General features: G+C 35.1%; 1 protein-coding gene across 1 annotated transcript; it reads left to right on the forward strand.

Annotated features, from left to right (window-relative positions):
* The first annotated feature begins 520 nt into the window (after nucleotides 1-520).
* On the forward strand, nucleotides 521-4,051 carry LOC106673939 (phenoloxidase 2). The gene is made up of 13 exons (XM_014406334.2): nucleotides 521-545; nucleotides 611-728; nucleotides 797-989; nucleotides 1,044-1,267; nucleotides 1,329-1,531; nucleotides 1,713-1,863; nucleotides 1,918-2,010; nucleotides 2,074-2,238; nucleotides 2,732-2,860; nucleotides 2,921-3,112; nucleotides 3,176-3,311; nucleotides 3,373-3,608; nucleotides 3,662-4,051. Exons 2-13 carry the CDS (start codon nucleotides 621-623, stop codon nucleotides 3,899-3,901), a joined length of 2,070 nt encoding a protein of 689 aa, XP_014261820.1. The 5' UTR covers nucleotides 521-545; nucleotides 611-620; the 3' UTR covers nucleotides 3,902-4,051.
* Nucleotides 4,052-18,893: the final 14,842 nt, after the last annotated feature.

Below are 18,893 nucleotides of genomic sequence, written 5' to 3' on the forward strand. Positions count from 1 at the left end.
ATTCACTAATTTCGTGGTCCGCGTGGCCAATTAATATATTACAATTAATTAAGGTTTTTAGTTGAGATAAAAAAGTCAATGGCACGAGCGGGATGGAATTGAATTGAATTGAATGCCAATTGAAAAATGGCAAAAAGGAGGGAAAATTCAAAAGGCAGTTGATTTCTCAACTAAAAACCTTAATTAATCGTAATATATTAATTGGTCAAGCGGACCACGAAATTAGTGAAAATAATTACAAACCGTATCCTTGAATAAAAAGTAGAATTAAAAATGACCAATTCTTCACACTTTAGAATGAAAATTATTATAATAATTATACGAATTCATATGGCACGTATGTAGGTGAACCTGTGGTTTTAAACGGAAGGAATTATCTACAACCAATTTTATCTTTTTTACACCGTGCCCTGATATCCAAATCTAACCGGAAATAATGTCCCTAATCAAAACCCTGAGGTTTTACTATATCCTTTGAAAAAAGTATAAAACAAGAATATTATAATAACTTTTATCATAGCGCTCATAGTTGACTAACGCAATAAGTGTGTGTTCGTTTTAACGACTGAAATTATACCATAATATTTAATTAAATTTGTTTGTGTTCTAGGGTTCAAAAAATGTCGAACGTTAGAGATATTCTGCATTTGTTCGAAAGACCTACAGAACCTATTTTTATGCTCAAAGGAAACAACGATATCTTTTTCAATGTCCCAAGCAACTATGTTGTATGTTTCACTTTTTTTAAAAACATATTTCTGATCCGTTATTATGCTAATGTAGAAGGCTGTTACAGTTGGAACCTTACAGGCAAAACATCCAGGCGTTGACGAATCGGTTCGGCTCAAAGAATGCCAGAACGGTTCGAATAAAAGAAATTTCGATCCCGGACATCAGCCTTCCTATGCGTTTGGGGAGACGAGAATTGTTCTCACTCTTCGTCCCCAGTCACAGAGAAATGGCATCCCGCCTCATCGAAGTTTTCATGGGTAAGATGATAAGGTCAATCATAGCCATTGTATATTTCAAATATATGATTTCAGGAATGGTATCGTTCGACGATTTTATGTCCGTGAGCGCTTACTGCAGGGACAGAATAAATCCGTACTTGTTTGTTTACTGTCTGTCGGTAGCTATGATCCATAGGCCCGAGACCAAAAACCTCCCCTTGCCGTCGCCCTGTGATTGTTTTCCAGAAAGGTACATCGACGGCAGGGTTTTCGCCAGGGCAAAGGAAGAAGCGTCGATTGTCTGCGAAGGAAGCAGGGTTCGTATATTCACAGTTCTCTGTACTATGACAACTTTTAAGTTGAAAATTTGTGATTTAGACATCGATAGAAATACCGGTAAACTACACGGCTACGGATTTGGACATCGAACACAGACTTGCTTACTGGAGGGAAGATTTGGGCCTTAATAATCACCACTGGCACTGGCATTTGGTATACCCTTTCGAAGGTCCTAGAAATATTGTGGACAAAGACAGAAGGGGTGAACTTTTCTTCTACCATCACCAACAGATAATGGCCAGGTAGTTTTTCAAAAATATTATTTTTTCTAAAATTTGAACATTTAATAGCTTTATAAGTTGGTTAATTAAATCATAGCACGTTCATTTTTAATATTATGTTTTAATAAGCAGAATAAAAGTCAAAATAAATCTTTTCAGAGTGGTTCATAGATTTGTACTTTACCAAATTAAATTTTTTTAGGTATAACATGGAGAGATTTTCCAACAATTTGGCCCGAACTGAGAGGTTCAACGATTTTAGACAGCCCATGAGTGAAGGCTATTTTCCCAAACTTGAAACCTTGGTCGCCTCTAGGGTTTGGGCGCCAAGATTTGCCAACACTACTATGAAGGTTGTTAAAATCAAAATCCGACAAAAGCAAATTTCAACCACTCGTTTGTTACAGGACGTCAACAGGGAGCTTAAGATTTCTATTAGCGACATGGAACGCTGGAGGGAAAACATTTTGGACGCTATCCACAGTGGGCAAATCGTCACGGTAATTAATTGCTTTCCTTTAGTAATTTCTTAGGATCGAATTAATTTTCGGTTTGTTATACAGGATGACGGACGTACAGTTGTGCTGAGTGAAGACGTCGGTATAGACATCCTGGGTAACATCGTGGAAGCTAGTATTTTAACACCGAACCGACGTCTCTACGGAGATCTGCACAACGCAGGCCATCTGGCTATCGGAGTCTGCCACGATCCAGATTTTAGACATCTTGTACGTTCGATAATCTTGAAGTCCAAAAAATACTAATATCTAGGATCAGAAAGATAAGGTTTCAATCAATGGTTTAAAAAAATTGAAGCAGTTCTGGCTCTATTTTATGTTTTTATATTACTAGATCATACATGATGAGACCAGAAGGAACTCATAGTTTTTTCGTCAATATTTAGGGGAATAATATATCCTCTTCATGAAAGCTACGAGAAGTTCTATTTTTGTAAATAAATGTACTGGTCATGTTTAATATGGCTCTACATAGCTTCAATTTTCGATTGCATTGAACTAAAAACAATACGTGCCAAATTTGACTCATATTCATGTATGTTCATGCTAGTAATTATAGCTTTCCAGTTGACAAAGTTATTTTTTTCGACAGTTTGACGAAAGAATTGATAACTTGTTTTCACTCTATATATCCATAAACGTCTTATGCCATAAGATTATTGTTTTTCCTAGAAATTTTAAAACTTTTTGTTTATTTTAAAAGGAACCATTTGGGACTATTGGCGATCCTTCAACTTCTATGAGAGATCCGATGTTTTACAAATGGCACGCGATGATCGACTATATTTTCCAAGAGTACAAAGATACTTTACCCAGCTACACCGTCAATCAAGTAAAGCATCTACGATTCTCATTAAAAATTTATAAAAAATAATTCGTATAATTTTTTTAGCTGGATTATCCCGGAATCAGAGCGCTGAGCGTTGAAGTGAATACGTTGAAAAGCGGCGTTAAAAACCAAATATCCACATTTTGGCAGCAAAGCGATGTCGACATGTCCCAGGGGCTTGACTTCCAACCGCAAGGTTCAGTCCGCGCCAGGTTCACACACCTCCAGCACGGCCCGTTCCAGTACAAGTTTACCGTACGTTGAAGGGCGTCTTCCGATCGTTGCAAAATGCATCCATAATTTCGTGTTGTCTTTCAGTTGGAAAATACCGGACGTCACCGTACAGGGACCGTCAGGATATTTTACGCTCCAAAATTAGACGAAAGAGGTCGTACTATGTTTTTCAGAGACCAGAAAATCTTGTTTGTAGAACTTGACAAGTTTGAATTAGACTGTAAGATCAACAATAACATTAGACAATTTGTGTAGGTAGCCAAAATTTGTTATTGTTACAGTGAAGCCGGGGACGGAAACGTATTATAGAGATTCGACCCAGTCATCGGTGACAATTCCTTTTGATAGGACGTTCAGAGATATCGATGCTAAAGGACAGGCGCCAGGGCGAGGCCAATCCGAGGAGTTCAATTTCTGCGGATGCGGCTGGCCACAGCATTTACTGATAGCCAAGGGACAACCTCAAGGATTTCCGTGCGAACTGTTCCTCATGGTGTCCGATCCAAAGCAAGACAGGGTAAGTCACACCTTCGGTCAATAAATCAATAAAATAACGGTCCTTTCGTCCAGGTCGCGGGTGCGGTGGAGAAACGGGCTTGTTCCGAGGCGGCCAGCTATTGCGGAGTGCGGGACAGTAAATATCCCGACAAACGTTCGATGGGTTTCCCGTTCGATCGTCAGCCGCGGCAGGGCGTTACGTCACTTTCTGAGTTCATGACGCCAAACATGACCGCTGCTGACGTCACGATTAAATTTTCAAACAGGGTTGTCCTTCGAAATGGCCTGAAACCGTTAACGAAGGCCAACTGAAGTGTCGTTTTTCTCAAAACCTTAAACAATCAATAAATTTGACTATGGATTTTGGATAAACATTGAGAAATGACTGTTAAAATATTTATCGGTATTATATACGCAATTATATTTTTGAAAATGAAATAATAAATATATGTCTATTCCAAATGGATATTGTCTCTCTCTTAATTCCTAATAGTGAAAATGTCAAAAACTAATTTACAATTGAAAATATTTACTGCGACGAATATCTTGGTATCAACTTCACTACAACCTTAAAGATGAACCATCTCAGCAAAAAAATTATGATATTCATTTGCACATTATTGATATCTTCAGTTCTACGGTTATTTAAACATGAGGAAATAGAGAAGGTGAAATAGTTCATTAGAAACTCTTCTACCTGCCAAATAATACCCCCGACTAAATTTTATATATTGACAGTTCAGCCTCACCGCTCTGCAGCTACACTCTGAGCCTGCATTTCAAATATATCAGAAAAATACTGAACTATGCATGGCAAAATGATGTAGTAGTAGTTGTTAATGTTTTTAGTCATTTTTGCATATTTATAGGGGTTTATGTTTCGAATTTAACATAATTATGTATATAAGGATTAAAAACTTATTTTTTATTTATTTTTTCATTACTGTTTCCTGTTAAAAAATGTATACATTTAACAATTCGTCGGTAGTGATAAATAATAGATCTGGCAGGAACCTGTCAGACCGGGTGGATAGGGAAGAACAGCCGGCCATTGCTGGAACTTTCAGGATTTAGGATTGTTGGTTGAAGTTTAGAGTTGTTCCAATTAATTAAGGTTTTTAGTTGAGATAAAAAAAGTCAGTATCACGAGCGGGATTCGAACCCACGACCTTCGGCTAGATCCGCCGCTACTCTACCACTTGAGCTAACCTGACCTCGATCCACTCAGACACTAACTTCCCATTTCAACCCCACCTTTTTCGAATTTTTCCTTTATTGTTGCCATTTTTCAAAAGGTGGGGTTGAGATGGGAAGTTAGTGCCTGTTTGGATCGTGATCACGGTAACTCAAGTGGTAGAGTAGCGGCGTATTTAGCCGAAGGTCGTGGGTTCGAATCCTGCTCGTGCCATTGACTTGTTTATCTCAACTAAAAACGTTAATTAATTGAAAGATATTACGAAAATTAGTGAGTTTAGAGTTGTGTTAGGAGGTCACAAGGCCACTGTCTTATTATGAGGCGTGGAGGATTGTTAGGATGGAACGTTGAAGAGCAGGCATTGTAGATGGTTTGGTCAAAGACATAGAAGAACGTGTTGAGTTTTGACTGAAAGAATTGGATTCTTTGGATGTAGGATGGCTTAGCTGAACAGGTTGCCTCTCTAACTTCAAATAGGTCTAATTAATGTCTTGTATATTTTCAGGTTGTAGTTTGTAATCATTGTGGATTTGGGGTTGGGAGGTGATCTTCGGTTTAGTTCTTGTATTTTTTGTTTTATGAGTGTGTTCCATGTAATCTACTGGCAAAGTGATCAAGGTGGAGGATTTGGTCGAATGGAAGGATATGTACTGTACATTTGCACTGGTGGGTAGCTACTTCTTTTAAATGAGAAAATCACGTGCCGACGTTTATTTAGCTTGATGTGCCATCGAGTGAACCAGTCGGTCATGATGTCTAGGTGGTCTTGAGATGCTTTTGCTGCAAAGATAAGGTCAGAATGTGATGAGAGGGGGGGCGGTGTCGTTCGCGAAGTTCCTTGAGGATGGATGTCATGATGGGCTTGATGTCTGAAAATTAAGGGCCGATTCTCACCTTGAAGCGATCCGATGAAAGACTTCAGGATAAAATAGTAAGTGCGAGGAAGAAATTTTTTAATTTGAAATTAGACTGTGGTGCCACCCTCTGTCTAACTAAAACTAAAACTAAGACTGAGAGGCAGGCATCTCCACAGAAAAATGAGATAAATAGAATTTTTTTGTGGTGGATACCAGTAACTGGGCGAATACCCCCTGAGCTCTGCAGCTCTATCCTTACTGGCTTCGTTCGGGACGCTTGCAACACAATTGCGAATTGAGCCCCGATGTGACGGTTTTCTTACATCGCAGAAACTCATTTTCGAAGGGAGATCAGAACCAAATTCAGGTTCGTTGAGATCCCATCCCTCCCTAGACTTTTCACTGATGAGAGCAGTGTCAATTTTCATTGCGGCCACCGGTCCTCTTAGGCGACATTGGGAATCGAACCTACGACCGCGGGATCTACTAGCCTTCTTATTTAACAAGTTTAAAACAATTTAACTAAGTTCTATCTAATTTCTAACCATCGACTAACGGTCACTAATCACCACACATTATAATTGTTTTTTGTTTTTTTCTTGTAGACGTTAATTGTTATATGCATTTTAGTAATATTTATTTATTATTTGTTCTTCGGTACATCTCACGATTTTCGAATAATCATCGACTAACGGTCACTAATCACCACACATTATAATTGCTTTTTAGCTTGTCGACATTAATTGTTATATGCATTTTTAGTAATATTTATTATTTGTTATTCGGTACATATGCCCATTTGGTATGTTTATAGTATTTATTTATTACCTATAATAAAAATATACGTGAATGAATATAGTAAGTAATAAGTATATCCAACAAAAATCTCACCATTCCTGTGGACATGGACATTCATTTAAGATCACCCACGAAAACGAATAATAGGTCGATAGGTTTATTTTCATTTATTAGTGTAACAAATTCTTCATATTGTAATTCTTTACAAGTGTTTAAATTAGAACGGCGTCTTTATAAATAGGCTTCCCTTGAAGAATCATACCACCTGCAAGTATATCGTGTATTTTGTAGGAATGGGCATCTATTAAAATTTTTATTTCCGTATATTTGAATGGTCTAAGTTGGGCAAGCGACCTGTTTTTCTTGATAGACATGCCAAAATCGAAAACTCTCCGCAAAATTCCAAAATCGCTATATTTTTCTATATCTTGAAAGTAGATATGATTTTTCCATATTTCGAGAATACCCTCCCTATAATTCAAAAGATTTTCAGGATTGCCAAAATATGAAGTCGGTTTTCAACTCAATTGGGTCAAAATATTTTGTAATTTTCAATCAGACAACCAGTCTTGATAGATCGAAATTAAATTCACGCTTGACCAACGTGAAATTAATCATTTTCAGTACACCCGCCAAGAATTCTGCTCATTAGTGAACATATTTATTTAGAAATCGTGAGATGGGGTCTGGTGTGATGTAGGTTTCAGAAGGCACTCTCGACACGACACGCAAGAATGGCACAATTACACAGAAGACAAACACTTTGAGCCCTGAAGATGATCTCAATAAAGATCGAAACGTTGGCACGACAAAGAAAATGTTTTTCTGGAACCTACATTACACCAGACAGCATCTCACGATTTTTAAATAAATATCTATTAACGGTCACTAATCACCACACATTATGTGAACACTTGGTAAAATAGGTTAAAAAAACTCGAATAAAGTGTTTGGTTGGCTGTGTTGTGAGGCAAGTGGCACAACCGCTTAAAGAAGCTTGTCTGAAATTTGTCAAAATCCCTCATATAATCCAATGCCCTGAGTTTTGCAGGGTAGAGTGCAAAAACAGCTATTACTGTATGAAAAATTTAACTTTTGTTTGTTTGAAATCGCACTATACAGTTTTAGAATTTTCTTAATTTTTAAAATTTTCCCAGACACCCAAAGAAAACCCCAAGGTAGGCGAAAATGTTGTAATAATCAAAGGCATATTATGGCATAACCACCTGCCTGAGTTAGGTGTGGGTAGGGGTAACCAGGGAAGAGCCGAACTCCCCTAGTCCTTCTGACCCAGTTAAAAATTAAGAGGCACAAACATGAACATGAGAATGATATGTTACAATGCATAACGACCTGTACGCATGACTGGATTTAGACAAAAGGTCATAACTTGATGAACCTAATATGAATCCCTGGTCGTAAGGGCGAGGGCTGAGTGCTGCAGCTCTTCATAACTACCTTTGATTTTTGACACTTCTGCCCCATGCGTTTCTCTCCGTGTTTGCTAGTACTTAGATCGTAAATAATAGATTGGCTACAAATCGTTAAAATGTGATGTGCGTAGAAAAAATCTAACAAACTATAAAATGTGTGGTGATTAGTGACCGTTAATCGATATTTATTTAGAAATCGTGAGATGCGATCTGGTGTGATGTAGGATTCAGAAAAACATTTTCTTTATCGTGCCAACGTTTCGATCTTTATTGAGATCATCTTCTGGGCTCAAAGTGTTTGTCTTCTGTGTAATTGTGTCATTCTTGCGTGTCGTGTCGCACTGGCACTCTCGATCTCAATAAAGATCGAAACGATGGCACGATAAAGAAAATGTTTTTCTGAATCCTACATCACACCAGACCGCATCTCACGATTTCTAAATAAAAAACTATAAAATACTCCAGATGTTTGGTTTAATCAAAAATTGGGGCAATTTAACCTCGACTTATGCAAAATTTAAACTTAAAAAAAGAAAGATTGAAACGCATATGGTGAAAACTTCACAAGACTCGTGAAGTTAGGTTTTCAGTGATTATTGGTTCAACAAGATTATTTTCATCGCAAAATTATCAATGAAAATTATATTTCCAAAATAACACCTTCATGAAATTTTTCAGTAATACACTCCTCCAAAATAAAATGGTACATGTGTCTTCAATCCACTTATACGGCCTTAGAGGTGTAATACATCAATGCTGTCTCCGGTATCGGCGTGCATCTGGTAGCAAGGAGTCCACCCACGATATTCCAACATAAATATTCATGATCCGAGTCTTTTCACATAATGGCGCCTGTCTGCCCACGCGTTTTAACACAATCGAGAAACGTTGACGATTTTAAACTTTTGATAGCGTTTAAGTTCAAAATCGTGGTGATTCCGACAAAATTAACGAAATTCACTATGATGAATTGATTATCTATAATTTAATTTGTGTAAAGAACTTCGTCTCTATTTCACTAGAAGGCCCAGTTGTAGGTTTATTACAACCAGGTGTTAAACACTCACAAGTACCGTCCTTCTTAATGCCAGTAATTTATCAGCGATCAGATCCACCTCGCCAGCGATCCAACGGCTTCCTGATAATAAGCTCAGGTAACACGATAGCTATCTAATTACGAGATTGCCGGATAACAATTATTTAATTATAAGAGAAGCTTCTTCCTTCCTCTTAGCCAAGATTGCGATCGTTAGAAATCCGAGTACCTCCGTTTACCGATCCTGGTTCAACAAAAGTAGCACTTGATATAGACACATTGAAAAAGTACATTTTTATCTTTTACTTGACGTTCAAATCAAGGATTTAATACAATTAAGGTCCTTATATAAAGAAAATTTAAGACAAAAATTATTTTTTATAAACATATCTGAAATTGTTTATTTACCATAATATTAATCTTACTACTTTTCGTAGTCCGCTTGACTAAATAATATCTTTCAATTAATTAATCTGTATTTAAGGTTTTTAGTTGGGATAAATAAAGTAATGTTTCAATTTTATAAATTAATGTAGGATGTGAAAAAGAATTTTTGTAAAATTTACACAATGTTTATAAATCCCAGTCCCTGAAGATGATCGCATTAAAGGTCGAAACGTTGGCAGGATAAAGAAAATGTTTTTCTAAAACCTACGTCACACCAGACCGCATCTCACGATCTCAAATTAATCATTAAGTAACGGTCACACCAGACCGCATCTCACGATCTCAAATTAATCATTAAGTAACGGTCACTAAACACCATTTTTCTTTTAATAAAAAAAAATTAGTTTATGTATGATATGTATATTTTAATTGTTTTTATATATAATATCTACTTCAAGATTTTATGTTTATTCACCTTATTTTTGCTTTTTATTTTTTTATTGTCGTTATTTAAGTCGAAATCTTGTATTATTTTTAGCAAAATTAAGTTAAGTCAGATATAGTGTACATTGCATGCTGCATGTTAAATTTAGTAAAACTGATTAAAGCTAAAAATATGTACGTTCCACCATCACAGTGTTTGTTTATTTTGTATTTATTTATTTTTGTAAAACCAAACTCGTTGATTGGGAGAAAAGTCAGTATTACATAAATCTGGGAGTATTATAAATAACCCGTTTCAATTCAATTCAATTTTATCTTTCCCTTTTTCTCGGTGGTTCTGATTAGTTATGTATCGATTTCTGTTCTTATTATTTTTATCTCTATCTTTCTTCTTCTCTCGCCCTCTATTTATTTATCTCGATCTCTCCATTTCTCTCTCTATCTCAATCTTCTACCCATCTATCTATCTATCTCTCTTTTTGACTGGCTCGGTTATTGTGTGAATTTCTTTCTGCTTATACATATGCCTCTTTCTTTATCTCTCGCTCTTTTGCTCTTTCATTTTCTATCTCTATATCAACCATCTGTCTATTTACCTATCAATCTCTTTCTTCATCTCTGCCTCTCCGTAGCATTTCTTCTGGCTTTCTCTCTCTCTCTCTCTCTCTTTCGCTAAGTAAAAGTTGGAAGTGTTGGTTGGTGTACGAATAAATGAGGATATGTTGAAATGATTAAGTCTGGCCATTCTATTCTCGTTGGTTTAACTTTAACTTATTTTTCATGCGCTTGACGAGTCGGGGTTAAATTTTCTGTTTGACATTTCCCCCCCAAATGTTAGCAAGAGTTCCATAACTGAAATCATTCTCCAGCTCTTCTTTTTTGGTTGGTTTTTTTCTTAGAAAAGATAAATGGAGTGAGTGTGTTGTTCAGTCTTTTTAAAGAGTGAGTTTCTATATTTCAAGCCTACAGCTCATCATCAGGTTGTAAAGCTCCTTCAACCTGATGATGAGCTGTAGGCTCGAAATACAGATCGTTGAAAACAACTTACAGTGAGTAGGAATTATCTTTTAAAAAGGTTTTTCCTTATTCCTAAATTTTTGTTTTTTAATGAAGTAATCCTACCTTTTCAATAAATATCTCTGACGTGATGAAGTTTGGCTGTTGTGTTGGCGGTATTGGTCTGCGAGTATGATGGCATGATGTGATCGATTCTAGTCGCTTATTGGATCCGTCTTCTTTCTTTCGGTTGCTTTCATTTCAGATATAGTGCACTGAGAGGAAAAATTCACATGAAAGCGTCTTATATATTGCGTTGAAGAGCTAAAACATTTTCTAGTGTATAAATGAGGGAAGACCAATTCTGGTCGGTAAAACCACAAAAGTAGAGCTTATCCATCAAATATTAATGAGTATTTCGTAATTATAAAGTAAAACGGAGATTTGGTTCTAAGAAGAAAAATTTTCATGACTTTCTGATCATGGCGGCATATCCCAAAATTTTGAAAATTAAACCTCACAAGCAGATGATTTTTTTTTCATATCCTCAAACGCACTGAAGTAATCTCACAATAAAAATAATATATTTCAATTAATTAATGTTTATGTAAGGCATTGGTTGACATAAAAAAGTCAGTGTCAAGAGCGGGGTTCAAACCCACAAAAAATGGCAAAAAGGAGGGATGGAAGTCACGATAGCTCAAGTGGTAGGGCTCGTGACACTGACTTTTTTATCCTAACTAATGCTTTTCATAAAGATTAATTAATTGAAAGATGTTATTTGGTCAATCTGACCACAAAATCTAACGAATTTAATAAAAAAATAAACCTTTACTGAAATTTTAATCCTGACCTCCTGAAAGTCTAAGTGAAATGTAAACCAGCGAGAATAGAAGGACCCATGGAAGAGGTCAATGTTAAATATGCTAAAAAACTTTAAATTTAATTTATAAACTTTATGAATATTAATTTTTTTTCATCTACTAAATCCTTTTGTAAAATTGGAGCGCCTTTTATTTAGTAGGGGGGCGTTAATTTACAGCCCTCGTTGTTAAATAATAATCTCATTCTAATAAGTTATTATTAGCCTATGGAAATTGAGGTTGAGTCAGGTAGGGGTTGACACCCACAATTCAGTGGGACACCGGTGTTATAAATCTTGGATTCCCACGCAAGGAATCGGCTCCAAGACACCTATCACACCCACTCGGGGTGGTTTCCGTCGGCCTTCCACACTTCGTCCGGAGATAAAAGTGAAATGAAGTCGGCCCTGGGATACTATAAGTGTAAATGGGCTGGTCGTAAAATTCATAATTTTATCAGACGGATTTCCAATATAGGAATATCGCCAGTGGTCAAGGAATTTAATAAAACAACTTCTTTCTTCACAAATGAAAGTTTTATTCGTTACACAATTGTTGGATAATCTTCAAGCATTTACCACCCTTATTAATCGGAAGATAACGATGATTATTTAAAAATTAAAAATTCGGTGTTTGTTGGCCCGCGAGCAGATTGGCTACAAGTTCGTCGCTGAAGATGGCACGAAGCAAAACCGCGTATGAGTGAATCAAACAAGCGAGAATAGACGGACCTAAAGTCATCCGTTCGACCTACAAACAACATATGAATAACATTAAAAACGTTATAAAAATTGGTCTTTATTGTGACTATTCCTGCTAATACTTACGTTTCTTTCAAACATACGCGATTGTTTTTTCAGGGGTTCGCAACAGCATAGGTCATATAAAACCTCAGGGTGCCGTTTCAACGCCTAAACTGTTGCGGCTAATGACGCCCTTCTTTAATCCTGCTTAAAATCTTTGTTAATGTTATCAGTCTGTATGATGCAAAAAAAGATTATCGAAATAACAGGAGGACCACGAGTTCATTTAAATTAAGTCCATTACTTTTATACTTTTTATTCTTTGCGAGAACTTTTCTGGAAGTGTATAACTGAATTTCAAGGAGCATAAGTACAACGCAACTTGCAAACTTGCTTTCAAGCAACATTAATTCTATAATTTATTAATTAAAACTAATAATAAACAATTTTATTAATATTTCATATATTTTTAGCAGTCATAATTGACCGTATTAATTATTTTAATTAATTGTACTTTTTCATATCAACGGTTTTATTCCTAACCAATGTTGAGTTTATATCTTCTTGTTTTTATTTTTTATTTTACATTGTTCAGTTCATTTTTTTATTCCTTTACGCTTATTAATTTTTATTTTAGCCTTTAGTGTAAGTTAATTCTTAATTTTAATTCTATTATAATGTTATAATTTTTAGTAGCAATCTATGTTTTTATTAAGTCGCCATTATTCATATGTTCTTATTTCTTTCTTCCACGGCGTCCGAAGACGGACTTTGTCCATGTGTATATTCTTTTTTCTATTGTTGTAAATTTTTTACTGTAAATAAAAGTGCCCCCTTCCCACTCCCTCACACTCTCTCTCACTCTCTCTCTTTCTCGCTCTCTCTCTCTCTCTCTCTCTCTCTCTCCCCCTCTCCTCCTTAGATAAAAAGTGCATTGAGGTAAAATTTAATTAAATAGTTTTCTCTCTATCTATATATTTCTGTTTTCTTATGTTTCTCTTTCTCTCCCTTTTTATCTCTCTTACTATCTATATCTATACATCTCTTTCTCTCACACATTTTTTTTGTATTCTTTTGCTCTTTCTTCGCTCTCTATCACTCTCTCTCTCTCTCTCTCTCTATCTCTCCTTGTCTTTATATACTCCTGTATTTGCATCTTCCTTCCCAAAATGTTTATTAATATCTATATAGCTATATCAATACATTTCTTTCTCTCTCACACTTTTTTTTGTATTTTTTGCTCTTTCTGCGCTCCCTCACTCTCTCTCTCTCCTTCTTAAATAAAATGTATAATGAAGTAAAATTTAATTAATTACTTTTCTCTCTATCTATATATTTCTTTTTTCTTTTGTTTCTCTTTTCTACCTCTTAATCTCTCTTACTATCTATATCTATACATCTCTTTCTCTGTCACACCTTTTTTTGTGTTTTTTCCTCTTTCTGCGCTCGCTCACTCTCACTCTCACTCACTCACTCTCTCTCTCTCTCTCTCTCTCTCTCTGTCTCTCCTTGTCTTTCTATACTCCTCTATTTGCATCTTCCTTCCCAAAATGTTTATTCATATCTATATAGCTATATCGATACTTCCGTCTATCATTTCCTCTGTTTCAGTACGTTTAAATATTTAAACACGTTGTACAAATATTTCATTATGAAGCATTTTTCACTTTTGTTTTTCTACATGCTTCTCTCTCTCTCTTTCCCTCTCCCTCTCCTCCTTAGATAAAAAGTACAATGAGTAAAATTTAATTAATTAGTTCTCTCTCTATCTTTATCTCTCTTACTATCTACATCTATACATCTCTTTCTCTCTCACATATTTTTTTAATATTTTTTTTGCTCTTTCTGCGCTCGCTCACTCTCTCTCTCTCTCTCTACATATATATATATATATATATATATATCNTATATATATTTGTATCCTCTTCCCCATTATCTCTACCAATACTGTATATCTGTATCGATTCTTCCATCTATCACCTCATCTGCCATTGCACTTATACACCCTTCACATATCTGTTTTTTCTCTCTCTCTCTCCTTCTACCTTATCATTGCCTCCATTACTCAATTTCCCTTTTTCTTTCTCATTTATAAAAATGGGTATATTATTTTTGTATTTAAAACTTTTAATTAGTGAATACTATTTTTTCTGGTCTTTTTATAGCATTATTGATCATAAATTTGCGTTGTTAAAAATTAAATTCGTAATATTAAAATTATAACAAAAATGTCCAAATATTTTCTGATAGTTTGAAATCATCGAGTAAATTATACTTCATTTTAAAATCTCTCAAATCAGCCCCTTGTTTATACTTTCCTCATCGAACCCAAAAATCGTACAAAACAAGTGATTCAAAGTGAATGAAACAATGATAAGATTGCCAATGTAATATCCTTTAGTTCTAGGGGGAAAAAACATGATTATGATCTAATTAATTTAGATGAAACTCCCAATGTTTACACAGCCTTGGTTATGAATACGGCTTTCCCATCGTTATAAATGCTGATTTTATAAACATGTTTTAAGTTAAAAAAAAAATTGTTTTAGTGAAATACAAAACTATTCTGCTAATAACAGATAATGATCAAAATTTATTAACCAATGGTCACAGACAAAACGAAACTTTACAGATTGAAATGTTTTGAGATTCAAAATAAATAGAAGTATTAATAAAATCTCTGAAAAAAAATTAAACTTTTTTTCAGTTACCTATTACAGTTACCTTTAGGTTCCGCCTTTGGAAATTGCAAGTTAGATTAACCGAGACGGCAATTTCCGTAGGTCAATGCAGTCTAGTTACAGACGTTCAATTTGTTATAAATTCGGTCGTGTACAAATTGAACCAGCTGCCGGGGCGGACCTGCACTGGAGAGCGGTCTTGCGGTAATTGCATACCTGAGAACGCCGGACACCAATCAGGGCAACAAATTAACAAAGCATTTCCAACTGTCGGTACAAGCTGCTGTCAACGGCACGCTTTGATTTACGGTTTACAACCTAAATTAAATTATCGGATAAGAGGACGGTGGATATTTCTATATCAACTGAAACCTTGATGACACAACTTTAATGTGTGTTTTTTGGTGACAGGTTGTTTAATAATTTGATGGAGTCGAGACTGGAGCGGTCAACAATGAGGTAGTTATATAAAAACAACTTTTTCATCGCGAATCCGAATTCCCGTCTCTAAAATGTTGGAAGTGTTTTAATTTATAGGTGTACTCCGGACTTACAATTTGAATACATAATGCTCTCATATTGTCCAAAGACATCAGTACCCTGATTATGACAGGCAATTAAGTTCCTGGTACAAATGTCGTTTTGGGAGGCTGAAGAAAACTTTCTTCCACCTTTAATGGCATACAAACCCGTTGAAATTTCGAACGTAGGCAGTGGAAAATCCGGGAATTTTGTACTTTCGTCATCATAAGGTGGTTCACAGTATCAATGTTTAGTGTGGACTTCATGTAAATAAATTAATTTGGCCTTATTCCTACGAAAAGAATTTAAATGTCGCTAAAAAATGTATGGGGTAAAAAAATCGATAACTTTTAATCCAAGCAAAAATTTATATTTAGTGAACGTTTATTTGTGCCTCTAAATTACCAAATTAGTAACTCTACATTTATATTTAATGGTCTCTCTATAGTTGCTAAAACAAAATGTCATATTAGTTTTACGAAAAAAAATTATCACCTAGTTTACTTGAACAATATCTGTTTTTTTTTTGGGGGGGGGGTTTCCAAACGTTAATAGCTTTTACTACAGTTTTATTGCAATCTACACAATAAATGCTATAAAATGATACATTCACTTAGTTGATTTGAGCAAGTAGAGAATAAAAATATTAGAAATACAAAAAAAAAAAAACAACGAAAATTTAAACTTTCAAAAAAAATTAATATTTGTAGATCGTGAGTACGGTCTGGTGTGACGTACGTTTTAGAAAAACATTTTCTTTATCATGCCAACGTTTCGATCTTTATTGAGATCATCTTCAGGGCCTGGGATTTTTAAAGTTTGTTTAAATTTTACAAATACATATTGGGTGTGAAAAAAATAAATTTTTGTAAAATTTAAACAATGTTTATAAATCCCACGCCTGAAGATGATCCCAATAAAAATATATATAGAATTTATACAATGCTAAAAAATAAAAAAAATATTAATATGAATTTATACAATGCTAGAAAATTTTAGATTAAAACAAATTCTAGCATTGTATAAATTCAATTTATTTTTAATCTAAAATTTTCTTGCATTGTACAAATTCATTTTTTTTTAAATTTTCTAGCATTGTTAAATTCATTTTTTCTTTTTCATATCCTACATATATTTGTAAAATGATAACAATGTTTATAAATCTCAGGCCCTGAAGATGATCTCAATAAAGATCGAAACGTTGGCATTATAAAGAAACTGTTTTTCTAAAACCTGCATCACACCAGGCCGCACCTCGCGATCTCCTAATAAGTATTGGCTAACCGTCATTAATACCACACAGTTAAAAAAAAAAAAAAAATCGTTTTATGTAAGGTCTTGGTTAAGATAAAAATGTCAATGTCAAGAGCGGGATTCAAACCCACGACCTTCGGCTAAATACGCCTCTGCTCTACCACTTGTCACGTTAGCTCAAGTGGTAGAGCAGCGGCGTATTTAGCCGAAGGTCATGGGTTCGAATCACGCTCTTGACACCGACTTTTTTATCTCAACCAAGACCCTACATAAAAAGAATAATTAATTGAAAGAAATAACTTCATCAATTGTCCACTAAAACATAAATTTCAAAAAAATGTTTGAACCAGGGGGGCGGATACTTGAAATTTTGAAGTGCAGCATCACGAAAAAAGTTTGGTCCAAATCAGTGAATCACGAACCTGAATTTCCTGTTGTCCAAGAGAAGGTATGGTTTCCGAAGAAAAAAATTCGTTGAATAGGTTCAACAGATAGTGTGAACATGTAGTGGGATATTTTGGAAAACTCACTAGTTTTCGTGGTCCGCTTGACCAATTAATATCTTTCAATTAATTAAGGTTTTTAGTTGAGATAAAAAAAGTCAGTGTCACGAGCTGGATTCGAACCTACGATTGTCGGCTAGATAGCGGCCTTTGGAGAGTATACTGGTAAAATATTATTAGCAATGTACCTTTTTCCGCAGCTTTGCATATTCCATCAATAATTGATTCTGAATGAATAAAAAAATGGTACTTTTGAAAATAAGCAAACAAAAATAATTTTTAGGACAAAACTTTAATATAAGACAAAGCAATTAGCAGTTATGATTTACCACATTGGTTGAAATGAAAAATTAGTGTCACGAGCAGGATTCGAACCCACGACCTTCGGCTAGATACGCCACTTCTCTTCTACATGAACTATCGTGACCTCGATCCACAAACATCCCATCTCAACCCCACCTTTTTATTTCGGAATCCTGCTCGTGACACTGACTTTTTTTATCTCAACTAAAAACCAACAAAAAAATTAATCGAAAGATTTTGTAAAACCTTCATTTGTGATTAAATCATTTCCTGGAGCTATTTTTTGGTCGAGATGAACAAATTTTTCCCAGTAATTCCTGTTATTGGGTCGTCCAGCACCGGATAGTTCGGATTTTATTATCACACCTGTTATATGCACCAGACAGATCCAGGCTATCATCTATTCCCATCCATAATAAATACACATAATTATGATTAAAAATCAAACGTCAGCTCCCTCTTATAATAATTATTCTTTTGGTTTTACATGAAAAGACAATAAATTTGGTATGATGGAAATCAATTTTCGGCCTCGAGTTGAATCGATGATGACAAACAATCCCTCCGGGCTCAGTCGTCAATCCCTTGTATGTACAGTTTTATCACGTCGCCCACCCACGGCGGCTTCACCAAATCACGCCCTTTCAAAACGGCCAACTCAACTGTTCATCCTCGAGGCGACTACAGCCCTCGAGGCACTTTCAGACTACCCGGATATTTACTTCCTTTGTTATTAGATAAAATTCGATCCCCCGTAATATTAATTGTCGATTGCCAAAACCGTATAAATTTGATTGATATATCGTACGCTGTGAGAGATTTTGTGTAATTCCTTAAAATAACTACTATATATAATGCGATAATGGCAAACGACTATTATTATTTCATGAAAACACTATTATTGACATTTAATTTACAAATACGTTTACAAAACCCTTAAAAAATAATAAAATAATAATATAACTGTACACCCTCCAACAAATCGAACAAATACCCATGACAGGTCCATCGAATTATGGACCATTAAGAACATACCACAAATTATTAGAGTATATCTTTATGTTGAAAAGGCTTTCCATCAAGGGTTTGCTTTCCTAAATAAAATCACATATTAAGAAGGATCCATCTTTCTTGTCACGCCGGTTCAACGTATCATGCAATTGACTTTCTGAAAATGAAATTAAATCCATTTGGTATGACCCCAAGGGAACGTTTTGGGTGTTCAACCATGTTCAATTACCGGGGTTTCGGTTGGCTTTAAGAATTGATTTTAGAACTATGGAATTCAT

This window comes from Cimex lectularius, unplaced genomic scaffold (genome assembly GCF_000648675.2).
Source record: "Cimex lectularius strain Harlan isolate CLEC.00 unplaced genomic scaffold, Clec_2.1 scaffold123, whole genome shotgun sequence".
Classification (NCBI taxonomy): domain Eukaryota; kingdom Metazoa; phylum Arthropoda; class Insecta; order Hemiptera; family Cimicidae; genus Cimex; species Cimex lectularius.